The sequence below is a fragment of the Chelonia mydas genome, chromosome 14 (assembly GCF_015237465.2).
Source record: "Chelonia mydas isolate rCheMyd1 chromosome 14, rCheMyd1.pri.v2, whole genome shotgun sequence".
NCBI classification, from domain to species: Eukaryota; Metazoa; Chordata; order Testudines; family Cheloniidae; genus Chelonia; species Chelonia mydas.
In genome coordinates this window covers 13,146,969-13,163,100 of record NC_051254.2, presented here as the reverse complement: position 1 = coordinate 13,163,100, position 16,132 = coordinate 13,146,969, and the positions used below count along the sequence as shown (strand labels likewise).

General features: G+C 42.8%; 1 protein-coding gene across 3 annotated transcripts in view; it reads left to right on the top strand.

The window, feature by feature from the left end:
* Nucleotides 1–16,132, top strand: part of CACNA1G (calcium voltage-gated channel subunit alpha1 G) — a 146,883-nt gene that overhangs the window by 101,504 nt on the left and 29,247 nt on the right. For all 3 annotated transcript variants that reach the window (XM_043528379.1, XM_043528378.1, XM_037914245.2), the window contains exons 21-24: nt 1,859–1,985; nt 5,649–5,774; nt 6,445–6,534; nt 7,465–7,657. In XM_043528379.1, coding sequence (XP_043384314.1) covers nt 1,859–1,985; nt 5,649–5,774; nt 6,445–6,534; nt 7,465–7,657 — 536 coding nt within the window. The remainder of the gene's footprint in view (nt 1–1,858; nt 1,986–5,648; nt 5,775–6,444; nt 6,535–7,464; nt 7,658–16,132) is intronic.

Sequence of the window (16,132 nt, the reverse complement as noted above, 5' to 3'; positions counted from 1 at the left end):
CCTTGATATAATGGTGTAGTTCATCTTCAACTCCTTTGTTTTCCTGCTTGTTTCTATTTTGCCATTGATTGCTTGTGCCTTCTCCCTTAGCCCTACAGTAAAATCTAATCTACAGTTATGAAATTCCAGGTAATGCCAGAGAGATAGGGAGAGATCCTGTAGCATTGAAGGTTACTGCTTATGCTCCTGTGGGGAAGTTCTCAACTGAGTAAGAAAAGTGGTTGAATATCTGATGTCACAGCAGTGAATGGTAGACGTAAAATAGGATGAAGGTAGGAAATTGAGTGGCTCAGGAATCTGTGTTGGACCCAGTCCTGTTCAAATGATGTATTAGTGACCAGGAAGAGAGAAAGTGGGACCAAGTGCATGAGTTTGTGAATGACACAAAACTAGAGGCTGGATCCAAAGGGAGATGGGATCCAGACCAGAACCGAGAGGTTCTTGTCAAACTGCATTATAGAAAAATACAAAGTGATGGGGCTTTGATGAACAACGGGTCGGGGGAGAGAGGACATCCTAACTGGCTATGTGCTCTAGAAGGTGCTAATCCGGAAATGGATCTGGGAGTGACAGTGGGTTAGATTAAAACCATCAGCTCCATCTCCGGCAGTACAAGAGGCCAGAGGGACCGCATCTGACATACAGTAGAACCTCAAAGATGCAAACACCAGAGTTACGACTGACCAGTCAATGGGACACCAGGTGAAACCGTAAGCAACCGATCAGGCAGCAGCAGAGACCAAAAAAGAAAGTACTGTACTGTGCCTGTATTGTAGCTTACAGGTCGGCACATCTGGGCTGCCTGTCCTCACCCCCACATGGGGGCAGCCACTTACAGCTAGGAAGTGAAGATGCTGGGGCTGCCAGTCCAAGGCAGCCGGAGCCAGCGGAGCAGGACCAGTGCTGGGGTCTGCGCCGCTTTCGCCCCTCCCTCGGCTGGGAGGCGGACACACTGGTCTCACCCTCCCTCCGCCAGCCGGGGGGGAACGCACTGTTTTCGCGCACCCCCCTCCCCCGGCTGGGAGAGGGACAAGCTTGCAAACTCAGTCGGACCCAGGGAAAGAAGCTGCCGGCAAGAAAGCTGCAGGTGCTGAGGAGGGAGCTCAGCTGCCGCTGGAGCCTGGCCTGGAGTGTCAGCTGCTGGAGCTGGTGCCCGCACTGCACTTTGTTCAGAGTTACGAACATTTCGGCGTTACAGACACAACCTCCCTTCCCAAGGTGTCCGTAACTCTGAAGTTCTACTTTGTATTAGATTGGAATATGGTGCCAAAGCTCTTTACAAGAAAGATACAAGAACTGAGAGCGCTGCATAAGGGGTCAAACAGAAGACAGTAGAATTTCTCAGGCCTGGAGGCAGGAGATGTGCTTTACATGGAGAGGTCACTAAAATTAGATCTGTATTCATTTTGTAATAAGGTCGTTAAAAAGGACATGACTGGGGAGGTGTAGGTAATGGAGTGGGAGAAGAAGACATGGGGGTACTCTGTAATTTTCCCTTTCTGTGAGCCTGGTCGAAAGCCCAGTGCAGTTAACAGAAGCCTTTCCACTAACTTCAATGGGCTTTAGATCAAGATCTGGGTACCTATCTCTTAATACGTATGCATTCCCACCTGCACCTTCTCGTCTTCTCCATTCCACACACAAGGATCCCTGAGTACATATGAAGTTTCCCCAACCTCCCTTACATCTCAGTCCCTTCATAGCATCTTGTGTGCTCTTGTTTTTCAGCCACTCCCCATTTCAAACAGCTGCTTCCCTAGTCCACACTTATGCCTGTGCCTCAGAGCATGGAAGGATTCAGAGAAACGTTGCAAGGACAGTGTCTAACCTGCTTCTTGTGCCTGCTTTTTCCCCTCAGGGTCATTAGTCGAGCACAAGGACTGAAGCTGGTGGTGGAAACCCTGATGTCATCCCTGAAGCCCATTGGGAACATTGTGGTCATCTGTTGCGCTTTCTTCATCATCTTTGGAATCTTGGGCGTCCAGGTGGGTTCCCTGCAGGGCTCTTTGCCTGGTTCCACTGGAATCCAGGCAAAGCTGGAAATAAAGGCAAGCCCAAATAGAGAGGAATATCTTGGTATTTTTGCCACTGTGTGCGGGCTACAGGTCTTTGAGGGGCACAGATTAAGGTGAGTTTCTTTCTGGAGTAACTCCCTATGCAGGAACTGAAATAGCATGACAAGAGCAAGAGCCACATTATTCCAGCCCTAGCCATGGATCACTGAGTCTTTTCACTTTTCACTGGCTTTTCAAATGAATCGTAGGCTAGACTCCACACACGTGCACCTTAGTACCAGTGGGCACTACAATGAGTATGAAAAATTATGGCGGTATGACTTCAACCTTTTTCCTGGTTCTGTCGGGGTGGTGAGATCTGTGGGTTAGTGGGTGGGTCTAACCCCCTTCAAGCTGACCAGTAATACAGTAATACTGCTCTCTAAGGACACATCTACACCACAGATTAATTGTAGCATGGGTAGACCATGCCCGCACTAACTTTAGCTAGAGCAGATAACTCTAGCAGTGAAGATGTGGCTGCATGAACCCTGATGTGGGCTAGCACCCTGAGTATGTAGCCAGAGTTCCTAGTGGGCTTGTACTGATGTCTGGACTGCCACGTCTTCATTGCTCTTGTTACCTGTGTTAACTTGATTAAAGCTAGTGCAGGTTTACTGGCACTATGAGTACAACTTAATTTGCGAGGTAAACATACTTGAAAACAAGCACTGACCGCGGGGGCATGCTGCTCCCGCTCAGAGTGTCAGCCAAGAGTCCTCCTCACCATGTCCCCTCCATCCCCACCATGAGGACTTATGCTCTGGCTGGCAGAATTCCTGTAGCAGAACATGAACTGAGCTACACCTCAGTTGTCCTTCCCCCAGGACCAACCAGAGCAGAATTTGGGTCTATAGTTAATATAATCAGATCCCTAACATGTCCCACTAGGAAATCCCAGTCCAAGGAAACTATTCAATTCAATTCTGTCTCCTGTCTGTGGTGTTAAAGTTGGAGAGACAATGTCCCCTTTTTTCCCCAGCTTTAACTCACGGAAAATAGAAACTAACTTTCATAGCTGGGAATCCGCTGGCTTCTAAGCTGAAAGGAAAACTTGTCCCAGTAGACTCAGTACAGGGTTCTGAAAGGTTCACATAGTTAGAAGTTGGTGAAAATATTGATTTCTGAGCCTTCTGCAGCATCAGGCAATCTGGATACAATCTGCTGTCGTCATCGCCAGTCCTTGGAGTGCAGGAGCCCAAGGGAAGAGACTGGAGAAAAGTTTCCATCTCCTTGTAATAATTTCTAATCATCTGAAAAAGAAAGAGATTCTATTTGATGGATATTTCAGCACAGTTTCCCCTTTTCCAGGTGAAGTTTATTTGATCTGTCAAAGCTGGCTTGGAAACCAGCTCCCAGTGTGGACAGGAGGGCTTCCGTAACATTTTGAATTAATGAATGTACTTTAAATAACTAATAAATATAACATTCAAACCCGACAGAACAAAAGGGAAGAATCATCCCATTCATGACATTTTGTGCATCTAGATTGATGTATAGGTACAGCGCAATATCCATCCATTACACTTCAAATCCATTGCCCTAAACAGGACCATAAAACTAAGCACATCCCATGAAACAAAATAATCAGATCCAAAAGAGTTTATAACGGGGAAAAAAATCTGTCACACTGAGCTGTTTGAATTTCCTTTCTGCTAATTGTGATCGCTTTCCCCAGTGCCTCTCCCAGTCTTCTATTCAGTTGTCACAATTACACATTGACACATTTACAGCACTACATACAAACATTAGAACTGATCCTGCATTCAGCATGCAAAATTCCCAGTGATGTCAGTGGGAGTGCTGCATGCTGAATAACTGTAAAAGCAAGGCCATCATTTATATAAAAGAAACCAAATCTTAGATTGCTCAGTATTAGCCTGTTTTTTTCCCCGTGTAAGTATAAAATAGAGATAGATAGTAAGACTCAATCTTCTAGAGTTAACAGGAAGGCAGTCCCTGCCCCAGAGAGATTACAGTCTGAATAGACCAGACAGAATAGGAAACACAAGCACAGGGAGTTTGTGATTTGCCTAGTGTCACACAGGAGGTAAGTGAAAGAACCTAGAATAGAACGCAGGTCTCCTAAGCCCCAGTCTAGGCTCCTGCCCACTGGATTGTATTGGCATGCCTGCTATTTATTGATTGTATTACATAGATTACTGAAGCATGCACCAAGGTGGCATGTGGATAGTCATTAATCTAACTGCCAGGAGTAGGAAGAAGAAAAGACAGAGTCACTCTGAAACTTTGGGCCTTCGAGTTTCAGAAGTGCTGAGAATCTGCACCTTCAGCATGAGCTGCCAGTAAGCGTGAGCCAGTGCTCAGTGTGTTTGCAGATCAGACCCTTGTATGTTCCTCTCCAGTTTATGGTTGTGTAATGGGGCCCATCTGAATAGTATTACACCCCTAGTCATGAACCTATTACACTCATAGGCAATGTAATAAAATCCATGTTCCCCTTCCTGTTTAATTTGGAAGAAGCTATCTCCATTGTAGGCAGAACATGGGGATCCTGAAGGGAGCTATAGCCGTCCTAGATCTAAAAGTTTTATGGCTAAAGTAGATGTTGAATAGAAGGATGCTCTGCCCCAGGGACGCAAGACAAGATACTGTCACTCAGTAGAACAGGATTTCCGATATGTCTCGCTCGCTCAGATTTCACCATCAATTGCCACGTCCCAAAGAGTAATCATGCACTGCCATTTTCTGTGCCGCTTTGCAGAATGCAACAAGTCTAGAATTAAGCACCTGATGCTTCTCTCATAGGTGTAAATCAGGAGTAACCGCACTGGAGTCCATGGTTTTATGCCAGTGTAAGGGAGATCAGGATCTGGCTTCAGGGTGCAATATGAGTTCATTCTTAAATTCTGGTTATAAAAATATTTGCAGAGACTTTCCTGAAGTGCAGTCTAATGATTGATGGAGAACAGCTCTCATGCAAGGGGATTTAGTGCCGTTGAAAGTTGCTGGGTTAACAGCCCTAGAAATAGAAGTCTCATTGATCCACCCCACAGGTCCAGCAGGAGAACAAGGCTCCACCCACACCACTCCTCACTTTGATCTTTGTGAATAAGAGCGTTTTCCATTTCTCTGGCACATTCATTCCTTTTTCTCTGCCAACAAAGACGGTCAAAAGGGACGAATTAGGGCTAATTTTGTTAGCCACTCTTGTAAGACGTTTTGCTGGCAACTGGATTGAGACCACCATTTCTTATATATCACTAACCAGCCATCAGATGGTAACACCTACAAGCCTGGGCTGGATTTGAACCCAGTGCCCTAGAAGCAAAAGGCTGTAGAGGATAGTCCTAGTCCTAAGAGCTACCCAGCCCCCTGCAAGGAGACCTTCAAGATCAGTATCCTAAATTATGTTAGAGGAGGCGTTCAAGCTTTCTCTCAGTAGGTACCTTTGAACTAAACTGTCACTGTTGTTATGCCAGGCTTCACTCTTTGAGTGCCATGCACTAACAAAGCTTTTATCTTTAACTTGATTTGATTGTGTGGGCTGCACAGCAGGTCCTGAGTGAGCTGTCCATTCTGTGCAGGTAGATGAAGTGGATTTACCCCTCCTCTTATTCTTCTGTTTTACAGCTTTTCAAAGGGAAGTTTTTTGTCTGCCAAGGGGAGGATACCAGGAACATCACAAACAAATCAGACTGTGCAGAAGCCAGCTACAAATGGGTCCGGCACAAGTATAATTTTGATAATCTCGGCCAGGTATTACTGGAATGGTAATCTGCTTCTTTGCTCCTTTACCTCCTTGATTTAAAAATCTATGCATAATTACTTATAGGATTTTCTTACAGGGGTCTAAGCAGCCACAGTCACTATTCACTTCATATACACCCACCCTGCATTTGTAAATCCCAAATGCAATGCTTCCAAGCACTCACACACTTCCTTTTGGAATAAGACAAGCACAAGTAGCTTCACGGTGTATTTAATTGCTTCACTGCTGCATAATAAACTAAATACATCTAGCAGCAGGGCTTGACTAATGTGGCTGGACATCCTGTACCCAGTGCATCTCAACATCCCATTCATTTACAACTGCCAATGGAGCACATCCTTATTTTAGCAGCATGGTAGGACCTAATTAGTAGTGAGCAGTGGAGACCTGGAGGGTGAAAATGAAGCTGCCTTTGTGTTTGACTTTGTGGTTTTCGAATTAGCCCTCTTTGCTGGACCGGTGTCTGACATTGACAGGTTTTTGCTGCCAGGAAACCTTGGACATCAAAAGTTTCCTGTTATTGGCAAGGTAAAATAGTAGCACAAATGCAAATCCCAAAATGGAGAAGGGCAAAGGAGAGTTGAATGTGACAAGTAAAAGAGAGCATCTAATTAGCTGGGTTCCAACTAAACGTAACTTTTTCCCTTACTTTTCTAGGCCCTGATGTCTCTGTTTGTTCTGGCCTCCAAAGATGGGTGGGTGGACATCATGTATGATGGCCTCGATGCTGTAGGAGTCGACCAGCAGGTATGTTTTCTAGATGAACGCCTAGTAGAGAGAAGCCGCCAAAGAGGCTATGGTTTGGTTTTCATTTTGCAAAACGTTGTTCGTCTTGCAAAAGTGAAACTTTGGGGGTGGTTTGGATCTGGGTTCCATTTTATCCAAACCAGGGCGGGAGCATGACGGAGATCAGATGAAAGGTTCCAACTGGGACCCATGTCTACTAGTTATATGCTGCAACAAAACCATGCTATGACGTAAGTGTCAATAGCTCATTGTACCCACTTACGGTGCTTAAAGAAATGTCCTGCGTAGCTGTAAAATGGGGAACACTACCTATCTGAGCGGGGTTTTGTGAGCCTGAAGAGTCTTTGAGCAGCTCCGGAGAAAGCTGCTACTTTGTATATGTACAGATTACTATTATTGCTGGCCTGGGATAGTTGCAAAGGATTCTGTTGCCTCACTCTTTGGCACAACAGACCATTCATGATTCTTCAGTGTTCAAGTGACTTTGGGTACCCAACTCGTGACACCTCAAAGGAGCCTGATTTTGCTGAGCACCTGCCGTCTGAAAGTCACCTTTAAGGTGTCTTAAGTTGAGCACTCAACATCTCTAGCTGCTTTTGAGAAAGCGGGCCTTGCTGTTCTGCTCCATCTACCTCCTCAGGGTATGTCTACACTGCACTGCAGCTGGAAGCAAGCCTCCCAGCCTCCATAGACAGACTTGCGCTAGTGGGGCTCGAGCTAGTGTGCTAAAAATAGCCATGTGGATGTTGCGGCTCAGGCTGCAGCTCAGGCCCATCCAACCCCCAAACTGCAGCCAGATGTGCAACTTCCACATTGCTTTCGTTAACATCCCAGCTCAACCCTGACTAGCAAGAATCTGTCTACCCTCAGTTTGCTCCATACTCTGCCTGTTGTAATTCAACTGGCATCTAATCTCCCTCCATCCTGTAGCCAGTTATGAACTATAACCCTTGGATGCTCCTCTACTTCATCTCCTTCCTGCTGATTGTGGCCTTCTTCGTCCTCAACATGTTCGTGGGGGTCGTGGTGGAGAATTTCCACAAGTGTCGGCAGCACCAGGAGGAGGAAGAAGCCAAGAGACGGGAGGAGAAGAGACTTCGCCGGCTGGAGAAAAAGAGAAGGAGTAAGGAGAAACAGATGGCTGGTCGGTAGTCTTTCCACATCTTTCTGAGTCCTGCTTGACCTTTGACACAATCCCCTAACCCCTGCCTAGCATCTGATGATCATTCTCCTCCAAAAAAAAGCATGTCCAAGCTATGAAATTTGCATGAAGGAAACAGCGCCATGTTAGGCTGAGCAGGAAGCCATGGAAACCTTTCAATGCCTGCATGATTTGCAATGACCTTTTCATACAAGGTTATTTAAAACCCAAAAACCCAAACCTGGAGCTTCGTGGATAGCACAACTCAGCGTACACAAATAGTGACAAATGTAAAGATCAGCAGTGTCAGACTAGGCCATAAATCCTCCAAGTCTTGAGCACTGTTGCTGATAACTGGATTCACTATTTGGTTTATTACAGCCTTGTAATGCCACAGCAACATTACCTGTCTCATTTATCAGGCAGGTTTATTTGTTGGCAAAGTAGCTCTAGGGCTATTCAAGGATGTAATAAAATAATGAAGCCATCTTATTCTAGAAATGCTTTTAAAAAACACCCTATAGATACATATCAATGAGTTTGCTTGAGAAATACAGATTGAAAAAGAATTCAATAAGACAAATTAACCAGATGAACTGTCATTGATGTGAGATAAATTGAACGATAAAGCTTGACACAAACTTGTGGCCCTCTTAGAATAATGTAGCTTTAAAAATTCTGTTAGCGTGATGGAAGGATGCTAGACCTACACACTCTGTCAAAAATCTAAAAACCTGACCTTTTTCTTTTTACTTCAGTTTTGGTTTGGTTGAAAAAGCAGGAAATAACATTCAGGTCAGAGGTCAAAGGCCAGAGGTACTCTTCTCCATCTTGCATGCTTTCTGTTCTAGTTGCATTTTTTTCAAGTGCCCATCTCTTCATGGTATCTCTCTCTTGTTACTCTCTCCCGTTCTGTCTCCTTACTACTTGTCTCCACTTCTTTCACATTTCATTTTCTATCTTCGACGCACGTCAGTGACGTTTAAGAGTCTGTCTCTGATCAGGAGCTTGTGCTAGCAGTCTGAAAGCTGGTCATGTTAACTCTGAAAGGTTAATAAAGTTGCGATGAGCTTAGTTATACTACTGCTGCACAAATATCGCTAACTAAGGCTCCCATTCAGAAAGCACTTAAGCACATGCTTAAGTCCATCCCTTTGCAGCATGGCTCTTAAGCATGTGCTTAAGTCCCATTGATTTCTATGGTAGCTAAGCACAATGCATATGTGTTGTCTCAAATATGGTGCTTTTCCGAATCAGGGCTTAACGCCCTGATCCTGCAGTGAGAATGGCATGGCCAGAGCTCTGCAACTGCACAGCACCCTATTGCTTGCACTGCAGGATCTGGCCCTAAAGAAGGAATATTCTAATATCCTGGGTACATTATAGCATCTCCAGATTCCTGCTCAGAACTGTGGATCAAGCAAAGAAGAGACTGTGACCAGTTCCTTTCTGGGTGTTACAATGAGCCCAGTGAACTTTGGGAGATGTAACCAGTACTGTGTGGCTCTTCACCCAGTGTGGACGCAATAAATAAAGCTCATAGCTGTGGATCTTATCAGTCAGTCTCAGTTAAATGGGATACAGCTGATATATCAAAGGATTTTTTCCCTCCAAACAATTAATATGTATAGAAAGCGCTTTAGGGTAGTCTGAATTCCCATACACAATTGCTGAGTGACAGCTGCTTCTTTAGAACATACAGCTACACGCTGGATGCCAATGTCCCTTTTGTATAGTTTGGTTTTGGAATGAAAACATTCTAAAGGTCATTAGAATAAATATATATAGATATTATGAATGACCTTATTTATAATGCTAGGAGAAAAAAGATGAATCAGACATAAGGCTGGTCTGGGAAGGAATCACAAAGCATCCCTGGAGATGTGGATATTTGCATTCAGTTCTGTAAAATGCCTAATTAAAGAGGCAATCGCCAGATCGTCTACCGAGGAACAGAATACTGCTGAGTGCTAAACTTCCTTAAAAAAGAAAGACATGAAGCCTTCCAAAGAGCTTTAGAACAAAGCTTTTCTCAGTTCACATTCAATGAAAATGTTGGTTTTGACTGGATATGTCCAGTTTTGCTCTCAATGACAAGTAGGTGTCATTGCTTTGCTTTTCCATCTGTAGTTGTAACTGGTATGCCATTTTGTTATAAGGGGCTCACTTCTACCCTCAGATCCACGATAGCAATTCCATTGCAGTCATTGGGGTTTCCTTTATGCCGAAGCTGGCCTTGTCACTGATTTTTTTGTTGTAGCTAATAGTTGGAATTAGTTTAACTGACTGCATGGTCGGTTTTTTTAAATGCTAGTCTATTCCTATATCAGGACAAACTGCTGCATCTGAAAAAGAGAAACATGTGGGCATACCAATACAGTGCTTACATGACAGATGCAGAACCTAGTTGTGTAGTATGCAGGATTGCAAGCAGCATATTGTGCTATTCCTCTGCTAGGGTGAAATTCATCCTCTGCCAAGGCTTTTGCGTAAATCCTACTCAAACCCTGTCTTGAGGACGAACTAACTGGTATATAGGTCTTATGCGGGGGTGAATTGGCCCTAAATTTTTAAGGGGACAAAGTTCTGTCAGTTAAACGCTGCAACCTCATGGAGTCCATTGCAGTAGCACTGGCGTAAGTGGGAGGAGCATCTGGCCCTTAGTTTTACCCCACTGTATCAGAAGGGGCAGGGATAGCAGATTCCACTCACCATAAAAGATATCTAGGAGAGAACATTATTAGAACTTTTCGGGCTACAGCCATTACAGACCTGTCTAGTTGACGGGAGAACTGTAGAAACGGTTGAAGGGGAATGAAACTCTTGCCGCGCGTCCTGCCAGATGATTAATGTCGTTTCATTCTTTTAGATCTAATGCTGGATGATGTAATAATGGAGAGCTCAGCCAGTGCAGTGCAAGGTACTGGGAAATCTTAACGTCTCGTCTCACGTGAATGGCAGTGCTGTGTAACTAACGGCTGGCCAGTGCTGCTGTGAGGCATCCCACTAAACTGTGCGTGTGGTGGAAGTCTTGTTTGCTTACTTCATGGCTCAGGCATATCATTTTTAAGTGGCAGGTCTGCAGACTTGACTCAGGCCAGGCACTTGCAAATCTTAATTTACACCTTTTATCAGGGTTTTTTTTTTTCTGTTTGTTTTTTAAAATCATTTTTCCGGTCCTCATCCAAACATTGTCGGACTTTTTGTTTTTGTTTTTGAGACTAGTGACTGGATTTTGAAATGGGTCCTGTGTTGTCCACACTCACTTTCTAACCATAAACCATTAGGAGATTCTGAACATTCCGCAGCGGTATCTCTGGAAGCCAAATGACCTAGCTAGAGTAGGGTATTTTTCCAGAACTACCTTGTTGCATTCCTAGTATTCCAGTAAGAGAAAACCAGCTAACCTGAGTGAAACCCAGCCCCTGTGCATAAAGGTAGTGCATAGACCTAAATCTGGAAGTGGGAAATCTAAATCAGGGGTAGATTTCATTCTCCATGCTGTCAAACTTGCAGCCACAGGAAGTCCCCAGTTTACTGGATCCAGCTCAATGAGGGACCAGTAGAGAAGATAACAGCCTTGGGTAGGGCACAAGTTCCTTCACACCAGCTGAGAGCTCTGTGCAGATACCTTGAACACTTTGGGGAGGTGTACATGTGCCATATATGGACAAATTCTCTGTTGTGGGTCTCAAGGACCTTCCCCCATCTGGCAGAGCACAGCTGTATGAAGTAAGTTGTAGGGAGGTCACTCACTGAATTCTGGGTTTTGGCTACGGGCCCCACTGAATGGCCTTATTTCTATGCTAATGGGATCCTGAGTCAATGGAAGGTTAGCCGTTAACCCCTGATGAGCTGGGGAAGGAAATATGAGGTTAGCAGAAGTGAGCTGTAGCTCACGAAAGCTTATGCTCAAATAAATTGATTAGTCTCTAAGGTGCCACAAGTACTCCTTTTCTTTTTGCGAATACAGACTAACACGGCTGCTACTCTGAAACCTTTTATTCTCACTGTTATTTCCCTACTAGAGCTAGTGGAAACTTTTCAAATTGTAATGATTTTTAACCAAATTTTCAGATTTCAATTGGGAAAAAACATTTTCTTGATTTCTAACCAGTTCGATTCACACCACAGCCCTGTCTGCAGAAAGAATGTTTAAGTTTCATTAGTTGCTACAAGCCGTAGTACATCAGATCTTGTAAGTCAGGTGAAACAAACTTCAGAGTCCTGAAGAAGACGGGCGAACTTCAATTAGACTTGCTGAGAATCTAATCTCACCCTCTCCTATCTACTTAACTCACTTCTCCTCCTTTCATTCATTACTCACCAGAAGGTGCTTCAGGCTACAGATCTTTTCTCTGGTTTTATTTTTGTTTTTAGTTTTTTTTAAGAAGCAGCAGCTTTGATCTGAGCAGTAGTTCTTTTTTAAAATCATGAATTGTTGAGAATTTTAGTCTGAATAATTAAAGGTTTGTTAATATTGAAATAAATGCGTAAGTGCATTCAAGGAAAATTACGTGTCCATAAAACCGTTCCAGTGAAAGGACAGCCCCGTTTGAGACAATGAGCCCTGATCCTGCTGTTCTCAGTCAGGCAAAACTCCGATGGAAAATCAATGTTGCTCGTTCATTGGTGAGAAATAACTCAGGCAAAAGGAGCATCCTGATCTTCTTATAAAGTCCTGCCTGAAAATGACCCAACATGCTTTAATGAACCTGAATCTCCTCACCATTGCCACTCCTTGTGTTTTAATTTCCTTGCCTTCATCCTTTCTGTTATTGCTAGGAGTCCAATCCTCCACCCCTTAATCAGACATCAGTGCCTGGGGAAGGATTGAAGAAGCAGGCCCTAGGTTTTTTATTTTTGTTTTTTTGTTTGTTTTTTAATTTGGTTGTGAGCATCTTCACCACATAAGACCTCTTCCGGTCGACAAGAGCTTCATCTAGCATTTTGTTTGGTTTTTTTTGTTTTATTTTGTTTTGTTTAATGCTTTGATCTCATTCCAAAACTGGCCATTATCCAATGCAGACTCAGAAAGAAACGTATAGTTTACCTTTAAAACTGTGTGATTGTCAGATCTGTGCTTTTGTATTTCCTTTGTTGTCTTTTATTGGAACCAGTATTATTGAATGTGCTTGTGCTGGTCTTCAGTCATCAAAGTGAAAGAATAGAAAGTTCTCTTTCAGAATCGTTGTGTGATGCTAGGGAATCAATATTGATGTTGTACCAGTCAAACCTTCTGTAGCATGATGAGAAATCCTAAGCTGAGGACCCAGAACTTCCATATGTCTTTGTATTTTACAAAAGGCTTCCTTTATCTTTATGTGAAGATGAGATGGAGTACTGTGTGTCTGTGCTGTTTACTGGTGTGTAGTGGAGATTACTGTTATTATTTTGGATCTATCACAGCTGGAAACTTCTCAGTGGGAATAATTTATCATTTCCATTTTGCTTTAAAAATGCCACTTGATGTGATAAAAGCTGAATAAAACAATGTGTTTAAATGTAGAAGTTCCTTCAGTGCAAAACATTTTAAACCTAATTCTCTCAGTACAGTTTGTAAATCCAGCTGCTTAATGTGTTCAAAGTTCATTGTTTTCCTGCTTATATCCCCAAAATAAATGTAGACCTTTACAAAGAAATGCATTCCTTCATGGAACTATACCACTCTTGTGAATTCCAGTTTCCACTGGTGGTGCAGTTCAGCACTGTTCTACTCTGAAAAGCGACTATGGAAAAATGGCAACTTCCTACTCTTCAGGGATGAATTCAGAGTCCAACCTGGTCTCTTGCTGTGTTCTATTCCCACTAGCCCTATTGAGTGAACACAGCTATTAGAAAGGGAGCTGGATTCTCTTCTGGCTCCAGCATCCTCAACAGTAGCGTTTGCTGAATTCCAAGCACACAGTCTTAATTGTTGGAGCTATGCAAGCCAGAAAGAATGGAGCTTGACTTTCAGTTACGATACTGGCAGTTAGAAAAATCACTTTTATTCATACACGGAGCAAGTGAGTCACTGATAGTAAGAATCAGTGAATTATGGAGTCACTTTCCAGAGGGAAGCCACACTTTAATAGTTACTTGTTACAAGCACGGTTTAACTAATATCCAAGATTATGAGGGAACCGACCCCCATTAGACTCATCGGTTCCACTTCCTGGCACTTGTTAAGGCAATCCTTTGTAATAACGACCCCACTGCATGGCGCATATATCATCATAGGACCTCTCTTCAGGAAGCTGTTTGGATGAGGGCCACTGGACATGACCAACTAAAAACAAGTACCCATAATGTTGGGCAGCTGTGACAATGGACTCAGCTGCCCATCAGGCTAGAGCATCATTTCCCAGGATTAGTAGGGAAATGAGACTTATGAGTAGATTGCCCGACCTTCATTGTGTTAGCTGATCTTTCCAATTTAATTGTATCTAAATATTAGAGTTCATTCCTTCTCCTATCCCACTTTTCACCCAGCCACAGCAAAGCAGCTTGATTTAGAACCTGTTTACCTGCCAGATTTGTCGTGGGCTTTTGCTGCATCTCGCATCCTCTTGCAGTCTTATTCTGCCATTTTTTTTTCTTTTTCTTTAATTCTCTGTGTGTCAGGAAGTGATCTAACCTTTCCAGTAATAACCTAGACTAATCTGGAGCTCTTGTTGTTCTTGACACAGTGTATTGTAACAGTACAGTAATGTGGTGTTGTGTTAGTTGTGAGATTCACCACCTGGAGCTTAACAGATGTCTGTATTTCCCAAGATGTTGGTATTGTTTAGATTTTTTTTTTCTGCAATAAATATGTATACTGCTGTTTGATAGGGGGCATGGAATTTACACCTGGAGAGTGCCAATCTGTGCAAACCATCTTAAATATGGCTTTTCTTGCTGATGACATAAAGAAGCAACTGCTATGTTCAAAAAGTTCCCTGCCTACCTCAGTACAGTAGCTATTAATTTGTAGCCCACAGGCAGCATGGTATATTTGTTTGTGGTTCATTTCAAGGTAATATCTGTGTTCCGCTAATATGCATGACCAGCATGTTGAGAAAGGGAAAGCAAGTGGTAGTATGATTTATAAACCGGGTTGAGAAAACGCCTATTAATAACCTTACAGGCGGGGGATAAAATATTTACAGTCTGTAAATTAGTAGTGTTCCAGATGTGTCAGTGACACTGACTTTCAAATTCAATCAGGAAAAGCATTTGACATTGCAAAGTCCAGGGCCATACTCACTGAAAGGTTAAAAAAAGGGAATATTTTGGGGAAGGTTTGGCAACCCTGTTTATAAGACCATGCTGTTACTAGTCCAGATGCAGGATCTCTGCACAAGTAACATTTTACAACCTCTCTGTAAATCCCTGCTATATTCTAAGAGCTGCAGTGCTATTCTGTGGGATTTGGAATGACCTGCCAATCAAAGCTAAAACATTTGAATTCCAGTATAATTATTCATATGTAAATCCACTGCAAGAAGAGGCAGAAATGTTGACATTTTCCTTTTTTGAATCTGAATTATGCAGAAACCTAAAAGAAATCAGTGATCAAATTATGATGGTGTTTCTTTTTGCAATTATAACCTGGTTCATAACTAGGCCCTATTGCTAACTTAATTGTATTCAAACATTTTAGTTAATTTCTTACTCATAATTTAGCATAATGTGATCAAGATATCGTGGCTTTATGGAGATTTATGCAGGGATTTGAGATCCCTGACAAAAAGTCGTGTGAGTCAGCAAAGCCACCGGTTTGGCTTTTGTTAAGTGCTCAATAGATTCAGCATTAAAATGTATTTTATAGACCTTTTCACTGCTGTTATGCTTTTGCCCTCCAGTACAGATCACCTTCCGCATATTGCACATCCAAAAGTGAATATTAATACTGCCTTTTATTTTATGACACTTGAGCAGAATTTTGGGAGTTCCAAACCCTTACCATATAAGCTGCTAAATGGTTTGTCTCTGGTTCTTAAGCTTTAGGGGAAAAGTCTGTCTCAGTGAAAAAACAAAAATTCTGTGATTTTTTAGGAACCCATGTCATGAAGCAATGAGCATACAGTGGTGATAAACCTGTGGCTTTGGTTGCAGAATCATTGGCTATTTACACACCAAATTATATCCCCAGCAAAACTTTAAATTAGTTTTCCCTCGGGGTAACTGATACCTATAGTTCATGGCTTCATTGTGCCCAAATTTCTATTTGGAGTAATGTATCAAACCCCGCATTTGTTCAGCAGTGCTAAATCTCAAGCCATGTAATTCTCTCGACTCAATAATTTTTATAACCAGTTGATTATCTAATTATGAGAATAATATTATACACTGACGTATTCAAGACAGTCCTTTCCACTTCAATCTGCCTTATAATGCCTCCTTGAAAATTGTGCTGAATTATATACTCAGCCTTGGCATTTCCTCATTAGAGATTAGGTGAGTAAATTAGTTTATCTCCTGGAACATTTA